This window comes from Pristis pectinata, chromosome 35 (assembly GCF_009764475.1).
Source record: "Pristis pectinata isolate sPriPec2 chromosome 35, sPriPec2.1.pri, whole genome shotgun sequence".
Taxonomy (NCBI): Eukaryota; Metazoa; Chordata; class Chondrichthyes; order Rhinopristiformes; family Pristidae; genus Pristis; species Pristis pectinata.
This window is the reverse complement of record NC_067439.1, coordinates 16,553,160-16,572,815: the sequence shown is the minus strand read 5'-3', so window position 1 is coordinate 16,572,815 and position 19,656 is coordinate 16,553,160. Positions and strand designations below refer to the sequence as shown.

Here is a 19,656-nt window from a genome sequence, read left to right as displayed (position 1 = left end):
ATATTGAGGTGACCAGGAAGATTGATGAGGGTAATGCAGTAGATGTGGTCTACATGGATTTTAGTAGGGCGTTTGACAAGGTTCCACATAGATTCATAGAACAGTACAGCACAATACAGGCCCTTCAGCCCACAATGTTGTGCCGACCTTTAAACCTCGCCTAAGACTATCTAACCCGTTCCTCCCACATATCCCTCTATCTTAAACTCCTCCATATGCTTATCTAACAATCTCCTGAATTTGACCAATGTACTTGCCTCCACCACCGCCCCAGGCAGCGCATTCCATGCCCCAACCACTCTCTGGGTAAAAAACCGTCCTCTGATAACTCCCTTGAACTTCCCACCCATTACTTTAAAGCCATGCCCTCTTGTATTGAGTAGGCTTCTTCAGAAGGTCAGAGGGCATGGGATCCAGGGAGGCTTGGCCATGTGGATTCAGAATTGGCTTGCCTGTAGAAAGCAGAGGGTTGTGGTGGAGGAAGTGCATTCAGATTGGAGGGCTGTGACTAGTGGTGTCCCACAAGGATCGGTTCTGGGACCTCTACTTTTTGTGATATTTATTAATGACTTGGATGAGGGGGTAGAAGGGTGGGTTAGCAAGTTTGCAGACGACACAAAGGTCAGTGGTGTTGTGGATAGTGTGGAGGACTGTCGAAGATTGCAGAGGGATATTGATAGGATGCAGAGCTGGGCTGGGAAGTGGCAGATGAAGTTCAATCCGGAGAAGTGTGAGGTGGTACACTTTGGAAGGACAAACTCCAAGGCGGAGTACAAGGTTAATGGCAGGATTCTGGGTAGTGTGGAGGAGCAGAGGGATCTGTGGGTTCATATCCACAGATCACTGAAAGTTGCCTCACAGGTGGATATGGTAGTTAAGAAAGCTTAAGGGGTGTTAGCTTTCATAAGTCGTGGGATCGAGCTTAAGAGCTGCAAGGTTATGATGCAGCTCTACAAAACTCTGGTTAGACCACACTTGGAGTACTGTGTCCAGTTCTGGTTGCCTCATTATAAGAAGGATGTGGAAGCGTTGGAAAAGGTGCAGAGGAGATTTACCGGGATGCGGCCTGGATTGGAGAGGATGGATTATGAGGAGAGACTAAGGGAGCTAGGGCTTTACTCTTTGGAGAGAAGGAGGAGGAGGGGAGACATGATAGAGGTATACAAAATATTAAGAGGAACAGATAGAGTGGACAGCCAGCGCCTCTTTCCCAGGGCACCAATGCTCAATATAAGAGGGCATGGCTTTAAAGCAATGGGTGGGAAGTTCAAGGGAGATATCAGAGGGAGGTTTTTCACCTCGAGAGCGGTTGGTGCATGGAATGCGCTGCTCGGGGTGGTGGTGGAGGCAGAAGTTCAAGAGATTGTTAGATAAGCATATGGAGGGATTTAAAATAGGGGGATATGTGGGAGGAAGGGGTTAGATAGTCTTAGGCGTGGTTTAAAGGTCGGCACAACATGGTGGGCCGAAGGGCCTGTATTGTGCTATATAGTTCTATGGAAGAGTTCATGGACTGTTCAGAAGTCTGATGGTGGAGGTCAGTGGATGTTGGCTATTTGGACTTTAGCAAGGGCTTTGACAAGGTCCCAATGGTAGTTGGTCTGTAAGGTTAGGTCCCATGGAATCCAAGGAGGGCTAGTTGGGTGGATTCAAAATTGGTTTGGAGGTAGGAAGCAGAGGGTGGTGGTTGAAGACTGCTTCTTGGAATGGAGGCCGGTGACTAGTGGTGTGCTGCAGGGGTCGGTGTTGGGACCCTTGTTATTTGTTATTTATATAAATGATTTGGATGCAAATTCACAAGGCTTGATCAGTAAGTTTGCACATAACAAGAAATTAGGAGGTGCTGTTCATAGTGAAGAAGGTTATCATAGAATGCAGGGGGATCTTGATCAATTAGGGAAGTGGGCCAAGGAGTGGCAAATGAATTTCAATACAGATAAGTGTGAGGTGATGCATTTTGGAAAGTCAAACTAGCATAGTGCTTATACTATGAATCGTAGGGCACTAGGCAGTGTAATGGAACAGAGGGACCAAGAAGTACAAGTGCACAATTCATTGAAATTAGTGTCACAGGTAGACAGGGTGGTGAAAAAGGCGTTTAGCACGCTGGCCTCCATCAGTCAGGGCATTGAGCATAAGAGCTGGCACATAATGTTGCAGTTGTATAAGCCTTTGGTGAAGCCGCAATTCGAGTACTGTGTACAGTGTTGGTCGCCCTATTATAGAAAAGATGTGGTTAGACTGGAAAGAGTGCAGAGCAGATTTACGAGGATGTTGCCAGGACTAGAAGGTCTGAATTATAGGGAGAGGTTGGCCAAGCTAGGTCTTTATTTCTTGGAATGTAGGAGAATGAGGGGTGACCTTATAGAAATGTTTAAGATTATGATAGGCATAGTATTTTCCCCAGGGTAAGGGAATAGGTTTAGGGTGAGAGGGGAAAGATTTATAAGGGACCCGAGGAGCAACTTTTTCACACAGAGGGTGGTAAGAATATGGAATGAGCTGCCAGAGGAAGTGGTTGAGGCAGGTACAATAGTATCATTTAAGAACCACTTGGATAGGTACATGGAGCAGCGGGCTCAGAGGGATGGCTGAATGCAGGAAATTGGGACTAGTTGAGTGGGTACTGTGGTCGGCATGGACTGGTTGGGCCGAAGAGCCTGTATCTGTGCTGTATTGCTCGATGATCTGTGATCTAAATTTCTGGATCAGACTACCCTGTGGGACCTTGTCAAAGGCTTTGCTAGGGTACATGTAGACAACAAACAATCTGCTGGAGGAACTCAGCAGGTCAAGCATCATCTGTGGGAGGAAAATAAATGTCGATGCTGACAATTCCTTTCCTCCCACAGATGCTGCTCAACCCACTGAGTTCCTCCAGCAGATTATTTGTTGTTCCAGATTCCAACATCTGCAGCCTCCTGTGTCTCCATGTAGACAATGTCTACTGGCCGGCCTTCATCATTGCCCTTGGTCGCCTCTTCAAAAAACACAATCAAATTTGTGAGACACAATTTCCCCAACACTAAGCCATGCTGGCAATCCCTAATCAGTCCTGTGTTAACTAATTTGCATGTTATTAGAAGCTTTGAAGAGGAATATAGGAAGTAAGTAATGCTGAAATTGATTGCAGATAAATTTACCTTGTTACAGCATATCCATGCATCTGCAAGAACTTGAGCAATTCATAAGCTTTCTCCCTATCCCGAGCTTTTTCTTTAGCAGTCAGTGTATCATATGGCACCAAAAGTGGATGAGTTCCACCACCTAATTAAAAACAAATGAAGAAAGGTAGACGTTGAAAGGAGAAGAAACTAGATATTAAATAACAAGGTGAACAAACAGGAGTCTAGGGACAAATCTGAAAATATCGTCGATCAAATGAGTTATAAGAATGACAAACAGTTGAGATTAAGGGTGAGGGAAGGGAAAAGGGTAAATATTGGTCTTTGGTTCCTTAAGCATACAGCCAATATTGCCGTAACTGCGTATTGTTTCCTGCTTCCAAATTTCCCTTCCATTCAAGTCAACTGAAGTAATTGTAGATGAACTTCAATCTCATGCAATCAACTCTCCTAGCATTCTTACTTTTGAAATCTTGTATTGAGCAAAACTTGAGTTAGAAAATAAGATATCTTCATTAGTCACATGTACATCAAAATATCTGGAATGGATTTTTTTAAAGAGCACTGTGTGTATAAAGAAGTTCGAGAATAGTTACGAAAGAAAACATGAAAAGGAGTGTAAGAAAACAGTAGAACTAAAAAAGGAGGTGACACCAGGATTAAAAACAACAAGGCATGAAAAATGTGAAAAGAGATTAAAAAGTAACGTAATATAATATATAATTAGAGAGAAACATATGTTGAGGAAGGGGAGAGTAATAGACAAAGGTAATGAGAGAAACAGAATGAGAAAAAGTAAAGTGAATTGAGGATAATGAAGAGATAAAAACAGCGAAATCAGGAGTGTGTCTACAACAGTGTGCTCCTGGCAGGATATCACCAGTGACAACCCTGTAAAAACATGAATGCCTGCAATTCAGGGTTATGTCTGCTGTCTGCTTCTGTGGGTTGATGAAGTAAATGAAAAGTAGATGAAGTCTCCTCACCCAGAGTATGGAATTTGAGTGACCTCACTGATGCAGCAGTGTGCAACAAACTGTGAGATGTGACAGAGATCAGCAGAAGCAGCCTGGAATGATCCTGAGGTTGGGAAGTTGTGAGTGACCATCACAAGGCAGTCAATATGCTCATATGAATTTGTATTTGAGGGTGGCAGCCGGTCACAGTTATAGGTGAGGACAAAGAATGCTGTTGAAGTGTTGGCCTTTTAGCAGCACTGTTTCAGGGAAAATAGGGTTATTAAAAATTGCTTGTTCCGTGAGTGAATAAGAACTTTTTTTTACAACCAGTAATATGGAAAATCTCACTGGAAATGAACTTACCTCTTGAACTGAAGAGTTTTATACTAGACAAAGTGGTGCGAGGGCATGCGTTGAATTTTATGATGGGCAATAAATGTGTGAAACATTGTTCCACCTCAGGTCAAGTCAATTTTCAACTGTACAGCAACATTTGGTTTGAAGTTGAGCTGAGGATTTTCTCGGCCCTGAAGTATGAGTTGTGATCTTTGTACGTCCAAGATAAAATCTCCAACGTGATGTGGAAGATACTACATAAAGCAAATACTTTTACATAAATAATCAAACAAAATTGTGCTCATGCTACTGTGATACAAAATGTAACATCTATGAAGATTAATGTATTGTGGTATATGATTGATGATGTAATCCAACCTTTAGCCTGCAGCTCCAGCTTCTTCTTTCGACCCCATGTGTTGTGATAGTTTTCAGCAAGTTGCTCTGCCATTGACTGCAAAATACAAGGGTGCATTTGGGTAACAGACAAAGATTTTAACTTTTTAAAGAATTGATGTGAGCCATGATGTTAGCTGCAACAAATATTTAACCAGACTTTGGGAAGGATAACAGTGAAGAATGTGGACACTGAAAGCTGAATACTGCACAAAATTTCCACATTATCAAACTCCAACAGTATGACAAAACCAAACATAACTAAACATATTTTTATATTCATTTAACTCAGCCGCATCAGCCCTGGCTCAGCATGTAGCTCTCTTGCTTCTGTCAGAGGTTGTGAATCAAGCTTTAAAGAACCTGAAGCAAATTCTTAAAGACCTTGGGGGACAAGTGATTTGGCATGAGTTGTGACAGCCCATGAGTGGGACTGTTATCTTACGACTGCAGTTAACACAATTTGCTGCCAAGTTTGCAATTTTGCACAAGCACTCTAGAATCATACCAGCTTCTGAGTAGATAAAAAGAAAACTGCTAAGTTATATTCTGCAAAATTGAGAAATGAATAAGCAGAAACAAGCTAGGCTATGTACCTGCAACTCACGAGACAAGGTCATGTTCAACAGTTCAGGTGGCTGTGGATTGTAACCATGGCTAGGGTCGTAGACCACCTGCAACAGAAATCAGAGAAGGGTAAAACAAAATCTAAAAAACTACTGCAGGCATAGTGAGACTAAAATCCTACAGAAGCTTATTAAATCAAAGGTGGCATCTGACTAGGATTGTTTATGATGTGGGCGCCTTCCACTGTTTCCACATGTCCTCATGTTTCCATCAAAGGGACTCAAGATATTCAGTGCCTTCCTGAATTCTCCTCTTCCATCTTAAGTGGACATGAAGTCGTACAGCACAGATAAACACCCTTCAGCCCACTGAGTCCATGCTGACCATCAAGTATCCATTTACATCAATCTGATTTTCTAACACTTGCTCTGCAGCATCCTCTGCTTTAGCGATTCCAGTGTTCATGTAGATACTTCTTAAATGTTGTGAGAGTCTCTACCTCCCCACCCACTAGATTCCAATCACTCCTGGGTGAGAGAAGTTCTTCCACAAGTCACCACTAAACCTCCTCCTCCTTGTCTCCTAAATCTATGTCCTACCATTTGAGCACCTTTGCTCTGGGAAAAAATTTCCTACTATCTACCCTATCCACGTCCATCAAAATCTTGCATATCTCTATCAGGTTGCCCCTCAGCCTCCTCCACTGCAAGGAAAACAAACCCAGCCTATCCGTAACTGAAATGCTCCACCCCAGGCAACATCTTAGTGAAACTGCTCTGCACCCTCTCAGTAAAAATAACATCCTTCCTATAGTGTAGCCACCAGAACAGCACACATTCCTCCAGCTGTGGCATAACCACTGTTTTACACAACTGTACATAACCTCCCAGCTCTTATATTCTATACCCTGTGTAATGAAGGGACGTCAACAATCCTGCCAAAGGGTTAGAGGGTTTTTGTGCAGACAGTGTTGGTGGTATTTCTCCAGTGCTTGTCAGGTGCCTACTATAGATTGTCCATGTATTTGAAGCATAAAGGATCACTGCTGTTCTGTGGACCTTGAGCTTGATGCCTGGTTTGAGGCCTTGATCTTTGAACATTCTTTTCCTCAATTGGCCAAAGGGGATTCTGGTGCACTGGAGTGCCAGAGCAGAGACCTTCTTTGTAATCAAAAAGTACTTGGATGTGTATTTAATGAGCTTCCAGGATGATGGAACTTTTTCTGGACGGTGGGATCTTATGCATCTTTTTTCCCAATCTACACAATCTGCTGAATGACCTCCTTGCTGAAAGTTTTCAATAATTTTATGAAAGAACGTCAGATAAAAGTTCACTGAAGCAGATACACCATAATCTGTGAGGTTAAATAGTGCTGCAAATTCTATGTTGAGTGAGCCATAGTTTCCAATATCAAATTCAGATCATGTTAGTTGAATAAAATTTTAGTAACAAATTACTGAAATCTCCACTTACCTGGGCAGATTGTGAAATTTTGCGAGCCTTCTTCTCTCCTTTCTCACTTTTATCCACTCCCTCACCGGCTTTTTCAATTGTCCATTCCCAAGCAATCATAGCCTTCAGGGATTCTTTGATTGGCCATCTGTAGATTTCCCGGTCCTGGGAACAAGGTAATAGTTAAAAAGTCACAACCCGTGAACTTGCTAAGACTAAAGTTAATCAACAGTGGCAGTTATTATCAGTGTTTATACAGGTGAAAGAATTTACATGATCAGACACCAATTGAGTAACTTTTATACCTTTTCAGAGAATGTTTTGTATGGCCTCAACCAGGGGTGAGTCCGGGCCTCTTCATCAATAATTTCACCGTAACTCCAGTTATTTTGAATCTAATGAAAAAAAAACATAGGGTTTACAGTGCAGAATTTAGTGGAGATTCTGTCCATCCAGAGGCACAGTAGGTGTGATCTTCACTATTCAATAATTCCAAGAGAAACGCAGGGTACAGCACCAACATATGGTATTTTCAACATCACTAAAAGCCATTTGACTCCATCAGCTGGGAGGTACTATTGCTGCCTGTTGAAATTAATCCCCATCTTGTATCTCAGCAGGTACAATATCAACATTTAAAAGGCAGTTGGACAGGTACATGGTTAGGAAAGGTTAGAGGCATATGGGCCAAATGCAGGCAAATAGGACTAGCTTAGATGGGCAACTTGGTTGGCATGGACGAGTTTGGCCGAAGGGCCTGTACTCATTACTCTGTGACTCCATAACTCTGGCTTTTTTTTTCCAATCTTTGTTGCTGCAATATTGCATCCTACCTCCAACAAACTTCCTGCTGGAGTGGAATATCTACAGGACTAATGGAAAACTGTTCAACCTTTGTCACCTCCACCCCAGAAGCAATACCACCCCAACCTCAGAAGTTGAGCTGCACTATGCAGCTAAGCAAAGGCACACATACCTGACTGTGCCTGTAGCCAGAGTGGTGGGGCAATGGACTGCAGACTTTCCAGTGTATGCCGGGTGGGTGATGAGAGAGGGATCAGGACTTTCCAACACTGGTGCTAGATCATGGGGGCTGTGGTTAGATAAACTGGGTGGAGAAGGGGTAGGAAATGTCTTGGCACTAGTTGGAAAGGACCAGATGTAAGGGTATCAGCTAGAGAGAGATTGGCAGAGAATTTGCAGGGTTGGGTGTGCTGCAATTAGTGGGGATTTTGGGGGTGGGGATTTTGGGGGTGGGGATATAGGGGTAGCAAGGATTTTGTTATTGCACTTATTCACTGGCAGCAGAGTCTGGTTCTGCATTGTGAAGAACATGTTATCTTGAGAGTGTCCAATGATTTACCAGTTCAATATGGTAAATGTTCCTGCAATGTTCCTAAAAAGGAGGCTGCACAGGAATGGCATCATCCCACGTGCCGATGATGTGGATGTAGCATTGAGGGTAGCAAGGGTGATTCATGACAGGAAGTATCCAGGCAGAAGTTTCACTGACATAAAACAACCATTATCGTGCTTCTCTCACAGAAATATCAGTTTTCAATTGCATAATGTTGAGAAGAACAAATGCTATGGAATTGAATTTCCATCTATTTTCATAGACCACAATTTATTTTGTACTTTTATAAGGTGTCTGCAGACATTGACTCTAAAAGGAGCAAGAAAATTTACGGGGGCTACTGTATGTAGGTAGTTGCAAATGGAAACCAAGGCAGCAAAGGCCAGTCTTTCATTCTGTACCCCAGGATCTATTCCAGCTTCTCTTGTTCCCATTATGGAAAGTTTATCACTTGGATTTCATGGCTTCACAGATTTCCCACAGCTCCAATGAGGAACAGCATTCGTCCTCACAAGCAGTTTAACATGCCACTGAGAATCAGCCTACACCATGAAATGCTGAGAAGTCTGACAACAGCATTTCCACTGGCAAAACATCAGAATTAAAAAAGGACAAAATGGAGATAGTGGGGTACAAACTATCTTTGGCTTGTGCTGAGTGTAGGTGCTAGACTGTAAAGTTCAATGAAATCAAATATTGGGAGGGGAACACAATTGGCACCAGATCTTCAAGCCCCTGTTTAGTGCCAGCAACCAATGTTCAATTTGTACTTTGTGTGTTTTTATTTCTGCATAAATGTACCATTTGTAAATAACATTGTGACAATTTGTGTTAGGACAGATAGAATATCATAGGGATCCTCTGTTTTTTGGGTGCTATACTGACAATAAAGGCCAATTGTTAATCTCCTGGCGTATTTCCCATTCAAGCTAAGCAGTAAGGAGTTAAGTTCAACTTTGATGTTGATCATATTCTTTTTACTGTGAACACATTAGAAGTGCTGGAAGAACGCCTGAATTCTAAACTGTCATGGAAATTACAGAAACATGATCAACTAAACAGGCTGCAGCAGTTTGATTATAAAATAACCCACATAACAACTGCTCTGTATAGATCAGAGTTTTAACATTGTACAAGCATCTGGTTGAAGACAGTAAAACAAATTCTAGAGTAAAACAAATTATAATTAAGAAATTGAAAGCAGCTAAAGTATCATACCTTCTCAAAAGCCCACTTGTCATGTGTATACTCTGCATACTTGTTGATTATGGGGTCCAATTTTTCAGGAATTATCACACTGTAAGAGTAACATATTATCAAACAGATTGATTCACATATGAAGTTTTGGAAAATCTGCTGGTCCAGTCCATATAAACAAACTTCTTTATCTATTATTTATGATCAGACCTTGCAATTTCTCAAGACTATCCCACTTTCAATGTCTCATTCATAGATGGAGCCATCCCTAATTTTTAGTTAATATGTACTGATCAATTTCTATTAAACAATTTTGCAATTATCAATTTATAATCCTTAAATAATCAGTACATACTTGCACAGCAAAAATAGAGTGTGGCAAAACCTATGTTGAAATGCAATTTTAAAATGATCATCTTATCAGAATGCACAGAACATAAAAGTTGAACACAGAATATACAACAGTACAGTGCAGTAGCAGCACTGTCCCACCATGTCTCTGCTGACTATGAAACTAATCTAAACAAATCCCATCTGCCCACACATGGTCCTTATCCCTCTATTCCCGGCCTGTTCATATGGCTGCATTAAATGCTTCTCAAACATTGCTAATGTATCTGTTCTACTACTTCGCCTAGCAGCACATTTTAAGCACCCACCTCTCTCTGTGCAAAAGATTTGCTTCATACATCTCATTTAAACTTTCCCTCTCTCGCCTTAAACCTATGTATCTAGAGCAGCTGGGAAAATGGGTCAAGGAACAGCAGATGGAATTTAACTCAAACAAGTATGAAGTGATGGATTTTGGGAAGTTAAACCAGAGCTGGACTTGCACAGTAAAAAGAAACAGGGCCCTGTGAATGATGCAGAATGTAGCTCCCTGAAAATGATGACACAGGTAGACAAAGTGTTCAAAAGGTGTATGGAACACCTGCTTTCATCGGACGAGGCTCTGAGTAAGAGAATTGGGACGTCATGTTACAGCTGTACAAGACATTGGTGAGACGACACCTGGAGTATTGTGAGCAGTTCTGGTCACCGTACTATAGGAAAGATGTGATTAAGCTAGAGAGGGTGCAGAAAAGATTCACAAGGATGTTGCTGGGACTGGAGGGCTTGAGCTATGAGGAGACACTGGATAAGCTGGGACTATTTTTGGAATGAAGGAGGCTAAGAGGTTACCTCGTAGAGGTTTATAAAATCATGAGGGGCAGAGATGAGGTGGATGGTCACAGTCTTTTTCCCCAAGAGTAGGGGAGTTGAAAACTAGAGGGCACAGGTTTAAGGTGAGGGGAGATGCCTCTTATAATTTTATACACTTGCATCCTATCCAAGTTCGTGCAACCTCTTGTATAGCAAATACACTCCCATCCAGGACACACCCTGGTAAACCCCTTCTGCACCCTCTCCACAGCCTTCCTATAGTGTGGCAACCAGAACTGTACATGGTACTCTAAATGTGGCCTAACCAATGTTTAATACAGCCACAACATGACTTGCCAGCGTTTATACTCAATGCCCTGACTGATGAAGCATGCAGTATGCCTTCTTGACCATCCTATCTGCTTGTCCTTCTTGTACAGGTCCCAACCGTCCTGGAATAGATCCCAATGATTCAGGTACCTGAAGCCCTCCTTCCTAACATCAGCTCTTTAGCCAAGAATTCAACTTTCTATCTTCTATTCTCTGGCCTAACTAGCACATTGAACAGGGAGTAATCCCAAGATTACAACCCCAGAAATCCTGCTTTTTAACTTTCTACCTAACTCTCTTATCTCCCTCTGCAGGACCTCATCTCTCTTGCTGTCTATGTTGTTGGTAACCAACATGGACCTCGACCTCCAGCTGCTCACCCTCCCCTTTCAGTTGGTTTGTAATGGCATGAAAAATTATATCAATAAAAATCATAAAATCCAGATTAGGTTTACACTGGGCGTTGGGCAATGCTGGGCCGAGGGAAATCCCTTCCCTTGCTTTTTAAGAAAATGGTAATTTTTTTTTGATGCCACTCCTCTGCTATGTTGTTTCCAAATGAATGTCACTCTTGAAAATGTGTGACTGGTTTATCAGGTAAATGTCAATGATGATGAGCACCCTGCAATGTCTGTATACCACTCTGAATGCTGCCTAGAAACAGACTCAGGGGTTATGTTAGAATCCGAATCAGGTTTATTATCACTGACTTATATGTCATGAAATTTTGTTTTGTGGCAGCAGTACAGTGCAAAGTCATAAAAATTACTTTAAATTACAAAATAAACAAATAGTGTGAAAAAAGGAATAAAGAAGTAGTGTTCATGGACTATTCAGAAATCTGATGGTGGAAGGAAAGAAGCTGTTCCGAGATCATTGAACAAAACAGACTTCTTATCAGTTGGGAAAATCAACATGACAGGCAAGTAACACAGAAAGACACAGACGGGCACACATATACGGACACACACACACACACACACACACACTTTGTCCTCCTTTAATTACCACAAACACCTATTACTGAATTATTCAAATCACAAATTATACAATAAAACTCTGATAATCCACCGTCCAACTGTTTGGAAGTCCCGATGGTTTGGCACCTAGCTCACCAAGGTGATGTTTGCTCTGCTCACTTCCACTCGCCGGGGCCTTGGTTCTGGGCGCTGCTTCACTCATTGATGCCCCAGTTTCTGTGCTCCATTCTAACTCACCGGGGCCCCGGTTCCCGCACTCCCTTCTGACTCACCGCAGCCCCACTTCCTGCGGTCCTTTTCACTTGCTGAAGCCCTGGCCCCCTCACCTTCCTTAAACTGACCAGGGTCTCGTTTCTTGTGCTCCCTTTCAATTTACCTACTTAACTGGAAAATGTATTAATAATTGAATTAAAGATGTGTTGGGTATTAAAAGAATAACATCTAATTGTCTGTAAAATGTGCTTATCCAGCACCAAATTCCCGAATGTGCCAGATTTTCAGAGTTTTATTGTGGTTCATCAAACAGTTCACTGAAGTCGGAACTTGAACTGAGAAGATTAGAACAATTCATACTTCATTGTGTCCACAGGTTTAGGGTCAAAGTTGCCTTCTGAATCCACTGAAGCTTTTTTCTCAACTTTGGAGGAATAGCTGGCGTCAACATAATCTGGAGGGAGAGCACCAGCTATCCCACAAAGGCACTGCATGACTGTCTTGAACAAGTCAGAATCATATTTCTGTAAAACACATGTAATTATTGTATTTATATGTCAACTACATCAGTTCAAAAAATATTATCATATATAGGTGTTCAGTATTGTTGAGTCCTAAATAAAGCACATTAAATAGGCTTAAGTAGTAACTTATGTACTTAAATAGTTCTCAAGAGCTAATGGTCAGTTCCCTGAAACAATGTTAAAAGCATTGCTTTTTGGGGGAGAAAGTAATGAAGCAAAACCATAGGAGGAAATGAACTTGTGCAAGAGGGGCTTGGCTGCTCAAAATGGGAAATAGAAAAATAATCTGGGATACAAGGTTATTGATGTGAAAGTTCTTAGTTAACTGCAAAAACCAACCTTCCCCATATGAGGTAATATTCCAGTGACAAACTGAGTTGAGTGATTACAGAAAATTCAGCCAGGGAATTTGTGGCATTCAATCACAGAGATTATCGGAAATCTCTCTGTTAGTGTGCATAACAGCCATTGTTTTGAATCATGTACCAGTTATGATCCCAATACAAAAATTAATCAGTAAACTTCAGCTCACAACTGTAATCCTCCAACAAAGAGACTCCGTCCTTCTGGAGTAATAGTTCCTATTACCTGCCATATTGGAATGTACATTTTGGTTAATATTTTTCACAATATTCCACCAATGGCCAAGTGAGCAAAAAAGGCTCCTGGCGCAAAACAGATGCTGGGCTTTATTCCTGGTTGTTCTGGTCTCAAATGAGATAATTATCTATTACGGACAACAACGCTGATCACTGCTCTTCACTGATCCTTACTCAAAAGGTAGTACTGGGCACATTTATGCTTTCCTCTGCACTTGAAATGTTTGCTGACTTTCACCATCTGGTAAGCTACCGTTCTGAGGTTGAATAAGACATTATTGGAGCGGGGGAGACAGAGACTTTGCTCCTCACATACACTGTGAAAACTCAAAGCTGAAAAAGTAAAACTGGCAGAAGAATTTCATTCCCCAGTACAAACATGCTTCATCTTGACATAAACTATTTTGTTTAAGACGAAAATGTTTGTATAACAATTCATAAAGGTATTTAGCTACTTATCTGGTCCTTTCAGTGAGTATACCTTCTGAGACACTGACTCAAAGATTCCCCAAAAGAGTTTCCGAGTCAGATGGAGTTCTTCTTCAGAGGTGACACCATAATTTGCCCATCCAGATGGAAGACAGTAGTATTTCCAACACCTGTCATAGTGATTGGTTAGCAGCTGGAATGGGAGAAACAGAAGGAACACTTTTAGACATTTGCCCATGGGAAGAGAACACTCATTAATGAAAGGCAATATTGTGAATCCAAGGTGGTACTGTATTTTACAACAGAAACAATAGATTTTTTTTTCACAAATGTAAGTGCACAATACTAAACATGAGAGAGTAGCTTCAATGTTTTTAAAAGATAGTACCATAGCATTAATTAAAACATAGCTATTTTCATTGTAGTTAGTATCACCTTATTCCAGCTCTCCTGCTTTCCTCAAGATTAACGTGGGTAGAAATTGAATCACACTGTAAAACTAGTACTGGAACCGTGATAAACAAGTAACACATGCTAGCTTAACCTGGCATGAGTTGGACCTAAACGTAGTGGACTCACCTCATTCTCATGATTACAGTATCCAGCTAGCGACTATCGCACCCTTTTGCAACTGTACTTTTCCAAAGGGTATAATTTTGGCATTTGTGCGCACCAGCAACCATGGATGCATTTCTTGAAATGGAAAGTGCTAATTGCCTTCAAAGACTACTGGAAGACATCCTACAGCTTTGAGAGGCTTGGAGGAAAAGACAAAAGAGGGCACACACAACATTTCACGTGTTGCTTTTCATGTCTTAGTGGAAGGTGTGGAAAGGAAGAGGGATTTTTTCTATCCCCGGCCCCTCAGAAGCTTGTTCGGCAGGATGTTCCTACGAAGATCAACTCCAACAGTATTGCAATAGGGTCTGGATGAAGTGATGGAAAAAAATTTAACGACGTCGCACGTGTAGTCAAGGTCAGTGAACACATTAATAAATCTCATCTTCCCAAGAAATGCACCATGAGATTCAAACAGTGCTGCATACAATACACCGTATTCACCTGATAAATATCAAACACAATTTGCACTCAGTGCACCTTCAAAAACTTACCAACACTCCGAGCCTCACTTCTATACACACACAGCATCTGCATTTTAAATATTTTCATTTACTCCCAACTTGCATCATATCCCAAATATCCACATTTTAGAAATTCGTGACATACTTTTTTTCTCCCTCATTGTCAAGGTGGTACTCATTGACGCCAGCATGAACATACTGGCAGTCTGTACCAATGTTCTAGGTTTTGATTCGGAGCAAGAAGGCTGTGAGTGGAATCGGCCAAGGATTTCTGGAGAGAAGGTAAGTTTTTTTCACTACTCAGGAAAAGAGAAGCAAGACTGCGCAGGCGTGTGACAGCAGCCAGTACAGCACGAAAGGTTTAAAAAGACCGCCATATCCAGCCGGCAGCGTTCGGAGCGGGCAGCGGAGTGAGAGGTAGCAGAGTGATTGGGCTTTGGCTCAATGGGCTTAGGCGGTAATGGGGCGAGGCGAGGTAGGTTTAACTGTGCTAATTGCGGAAAAGAAGTAGTATGAGTGTGACGCCAGTTTTCTGTGCTCAGTGTCAGATGTGGGCGATCCTGGAGTCTCCCAGCCTCCCGGACGGCCACATCTGCACCCGGTGTGTTGAGCTGCATCTCCTAAGGGACCGCGTTAGGGAAGTGGAGATGCAGCTCAGTGACCTTCGTCTGGTCAGGGAGAGTGAGGAGGTGATAGAAAGGAGTTATAGGCAGGTGGTCACACCGGGGCCACGGGAGACAGACAAGTGGGTCACAGTCAGGAGGGGGAAGAGAAAGAGTTAGGTACTAGAGAGTACTCCTGTGGCTGTACCTCTTGACAATAAGTACTCCTGTTTGAGTACTGTTGGGGGAGACAGCCTACCTGGGGGAAGCACCAGTGGCAGTGCCTCCAGCACAGAGTCCGGCCCTGTGGCTCAGAAGGGTAGGGAAAGGAAGACAACAGTTAGGCGGTCAGACAGACGATTCTGTGGACGCAGGAAGGAAACTCGGATGGTAGTTTGCCTCCCAGATGCAAGGATCTGGGATGTTTCAGATCGCGTCCAAGATATCCTGCAGTGGGAGGGAGAACAGCCAGAGTTCGTGAAATTTATTGGTACTAATGACATAGGTAGGAAAAGGGATGAGGTCCTGAAAAAAGACTACAGGGAGTTAGGAAAGAAGTTGAGAAGCAGGACCTCAAAGGTAGTAATTTCTGAATTACTGTTGTACCACGCGACAATGACTATAGGAATAGAATGAGGTAGAGGATAAATGCGTGGCTGAGGGATTGGAGCAGGGGGCAGGGATTCAAATTTCTGGATCATTGGGACCTCTTTTGGGGCAGGTATGACCTGTACAAAGAGGACGGGTTGCACTTGAATCCCAGAGGGACCAATAAACTGGCGGGGAGGTTTGCTAAAGCTGCTGGGGAGAATTTAAACTAGGATTGTTGGGGGGTGGGAACCGAACTGAAGAGACTGGGGAAGAAGCAGTTGGCTCTCAAATACAGAAAGCTTGTAGACAGTGCGAGAGGGAAGCTAGGTAGTTGATAGAGAAGGGACGCACTCAGACCGACGGTTTGAGATGTGACTATTTTAACACAAGGAATATTGTGAACAAGGCAGATGAGCTTAGAGCTTGGATCAATACTTGCAGCTATGATGTGGTGGACATTACAGAGACTTGGATGGCTCAGGGACGGGAATGGTTACTTCAAGTGCCGGGTTTTAGATGTTTCAGAAAGGACAGGGAGGGAGGCAAAAGAGGTGCGGGGCGTGACACTGTTGATCAGAGATAGTGTCACGGCTGCAGGAAAGGTGGACGTCATGGAGGGATTATCTACAGAGTCTCTGTGGGTGGAGGTTAGGAACAGGAAGGGGTCAATAACTTTACTGGGTGTTTTTTATAGGCCACCCAATAGTAACAGGGATCTTGAGGAGCAGATAGGGAAACAGATCCTGGAAAGGTGTGATAATAACAGAGTTGTTGTGATGGGAGATTTTAATTTCCCAAATATTGATTGGCATCTCCATACAGCAAGGGGTTTAAATGGGGTGGAGTTTGTTAAGTGTGTTCACAAAGGTTTCTTGACACAATATGTAGATAAGCCTAGAAGAGGAGAGTCTGTACTTGATTTGGTATTGGGAAATTAACCTGGTCAGGTGTCAGATCTCTCAGTGGGAGAGCATTTTGGAGATAGTAATCATAATTCTATCTCCTTTACAATAGCGCTGGAGAGAGATAGGAACAGATTAAAAAAGCATTTACTTGGAGTAAGGGGAATTATGAGGCTCTCAGGCAGGAAATTGGAAGCTTAAATTGGGAACAGATGTTCTCAGGGAAAAGTACGGAGGAAATGTGGCAAATGTTCAGGGGATATTTGTGTGGAGTTCTGCATAGGTATGTTCCAATAAGACAGGGAAGTTACGATAGGGTACAGGAACCGTGGTGTACAAAGGCTGTAGTAAATCTAGTCAAGAAGAAAAGCTTACAAAAGGTTCAGAGAGGTAGGTGATGTTAGAGATCTGGAGGAGTATAAGACTAACAGGAAGGAGCTTAAGAAGGAAACTAGGGGAGACAGAAGGGGACACGAGAAGGCCTTGGCGGGCAGGATTAAGGAAAACCCCAAGGCATTCGACAAGTATGTGAAGAGTAAGAGGATAAGTCAAGTGTAACAGTAGGAAAGTGTGTATGGATCCAGAAGAAATATTCACTATGGAAAAAGATATTGGTGATTATCCTGAGGACTTGCAGCAGACTGAAAAGCTTGAGCACGTAGATATCAAGAAAGGGGATGTTCTGGAGCTTTTGGAATGCATCAAGTTGGATAAGTCGCCAGGACAGGATGAGATGTACCTCAGGCTATTGTGGGAGGCGAGGGAGGAGATTGCTGAGCCTCCGGCGATGATCTTTGCATCATCGATGGAGACGGGAGAGGTTCCGGAGGATTGGAGGGTTGTTGATGATGTTCCTTTATTCAAGAAAGGGAGTAGAGATAGCCCAAGAAATTATAGACCAGTGAGTCTTACGTCAGTGGATGGTAAGTTGATGGAGAAGATCCTGAGAGGCAGGATTTATGAACATTTGGGGAGGTATAATATGATTAGGAATAGTCAGCCTGGCTTTGTCAAGGGCAGGTCCTGCCTTTCGGGCTTGATTGAATTTTTTGAGGATGTGACTAAGTACATTGATGAAGGGAGAGCAGTAGATGTAGTGTATATGGATTTCAGCAAGGCATTTGATAAGGTACCCCATGCAAGGCTTATTGAGAAAGTAAGGAGGCATGGGATCCAAGGGGACATAGCTTTGTGGATCCAGAACTGGCTGGCCCACACAAGGCAAAGAGTGGTTGTTGAAGGGTCATATTCTGCATGGAGGTCGGTGACCAGTAGTCTACCTCAGGGATCTGTTCTGGGACCCTTACTCTTTGTGATTTTTATAAATGACCTGGATGAGGAAGTGGAGGGATAGGTTAGTAAGTTTGCTGATGACACAAAGGTTGGAGGTGTGGTCGATAGTGTGGAGGGCTGTCAGAGGTTACAGCGGGACATAGATAGGATGCAAAGTTGGGCTGAGAAGTGGCAGATGCAGTTCGACCCAGATAAGTGTGAAGTGGTTCACTTTGGTAGGTCAAATATGATGGCAGAATATAGTATTAATGGTAGGACTCTTGGCAGTATGGAGGATCAGAGGGATCTTGGAGTCCGAGTCCATAGGACGCTCAAAGCAGCTGCACAGGTTGACCCTGTGGTTAAGGAGGCATATGGTGTATTGTCCTTCACCAACGTGGAATTGAATTTAGGAGCCAAGAGGTAATGTTGCAGCGATATAGGACCCTAGTCAGACCCCTCTTGGAGTACTGTGCTCAGTCCTGGTCGCCTCACTACAGGAAGGATGTGGAAGCCACAGAAAGGGTGCAGAGGAGATTTACAAAGATGTTGACTGGATTGGGGAGCATTCCTTATGAAAGCAGGTTGAAGGAACTCGGCCAGGGCCGAAATGATTGCCACAAGAGGACACGGGTTGAAGGTGCTGGGGAGTAGGTACAGAGGAGATGTCAGGGGTAAGTTTTTTACTCAAAGAGTGGTGAGTGCGTGGAATGGGCTGCTGGCAACAGTGGTGGAGGTGAATATGGTAGGGTCTTTTAAGAGAATTTTGGATAGGTACATGGAGCTTAGAAAAATAGAGGGTTATGGGTAAGCCTAGTAATTTCTAAGGTAAGGACATGTTCAGCACAACTTTGTGGGCTGGAGGGCCTGAATTGTGATGTAGGTTTTCTATGTTTCTATGATCACCACTGAGCAGAAACTTAACTGCACCAGATACTACTACTACAAAGGGAATCAAGATACTTGGGACAGGGCAAGGAGATGGTATGAAGATAGAAGATCACCCATGATTTTGCTGAATGGCAGAGCAGCTTTGTAGGGTCAGATAGTTTATTCCTGCTCTTAATATCTTATTTTTCATATTAACCACATTCTTGCAACACATTTAGATTGAGTGTGTATTCCACACCTCAACTTGATTGACCTCCTGTTCTTCTTTCTCCTATGCCTTCTGTTTCCGTGCCTGCATAATAGCAAGCTTTCGAAGATCACAGCAGATGGCATCAAAACTGGAGGTCCTTTCTAGAATTTTCTGCAGTGCTGGGGCCAGGTATCAAAAAATCTGGTTTAGGATCCCAACAGTTGTCTCCACAATGCTGTGGTGTCTCTGAGATTCTGCACTACTTGAGCAAATGCAGTCAGGAGATTGGGATTCAAGACACACCCGCAGTTTGACAGGCACGGCAGATTGCCCTATGATGAAAGAGTCAAGTGAGCTCCTCAGCAGCAGTGTCACCAGCATAATTTTCTGCCAGGCTATGCAGACTAATTTAGTTTTCCTAAAGTAAAAATCCCTTATATTCCTGAACAGGTTGGGTTTCTGGTGTGCAGGCCTTAATGATTTGTACAATATATCATTTCCTGGCATACCATAATTCAG

The 19,656-nt window shown here is 42.8% G+C and overlaps 1 protein-coding gene across 9 annotated transcripts in view; it reads right to left on the bottom strand.

Moving 5' to 3' along the window:
* Window positions 1-19,656, bottom strand: part of LOC127586448 (ryanodine receptor 1-like) — a 625,703-nt gene that overhangs the window by 254,380 nt on the left and 351,667 nt on the right. For all 9 annotated transcript variants that reach the window (XM_052044410.1, XM_052044408.1, XM_052044411.1 and 6 more), the window contains 8 exons: window positions 13,660-13,800; window positions 12,416-12,579; window positions 9,411-9,489; window positions 7,141-7,230; window positions 6,857-7,000; window positions 5,413-5,490; window positions 4,799-4,874; window positions 3,144-3,267 (listed from right to left, as the gene is read on the bottom strand). In XM_052044410.1, the coding sequence (XP_051900370.1) occupies window positions 3,144-3,267; window positions 4,799-4,874; window positions 5,413-5,490; window positions 6,857-7,000; window positions 7,141-7,230; window positions 9,411-9,489; window positions 12,416-12,579; window positions 13,660-13,800 (896 nt within the window). The remainder of the gene's footprint in view (window positions 1-3,143; window positions 3,268-4,798; window positions 4,875-5,412; window positions 5,491-6,856; window positions 7,001-7,140; window positions 7,231-9,410; window positions 9,490-12,415; window positions 12,580-13,659; window positions 13,801-19,656) is intronic.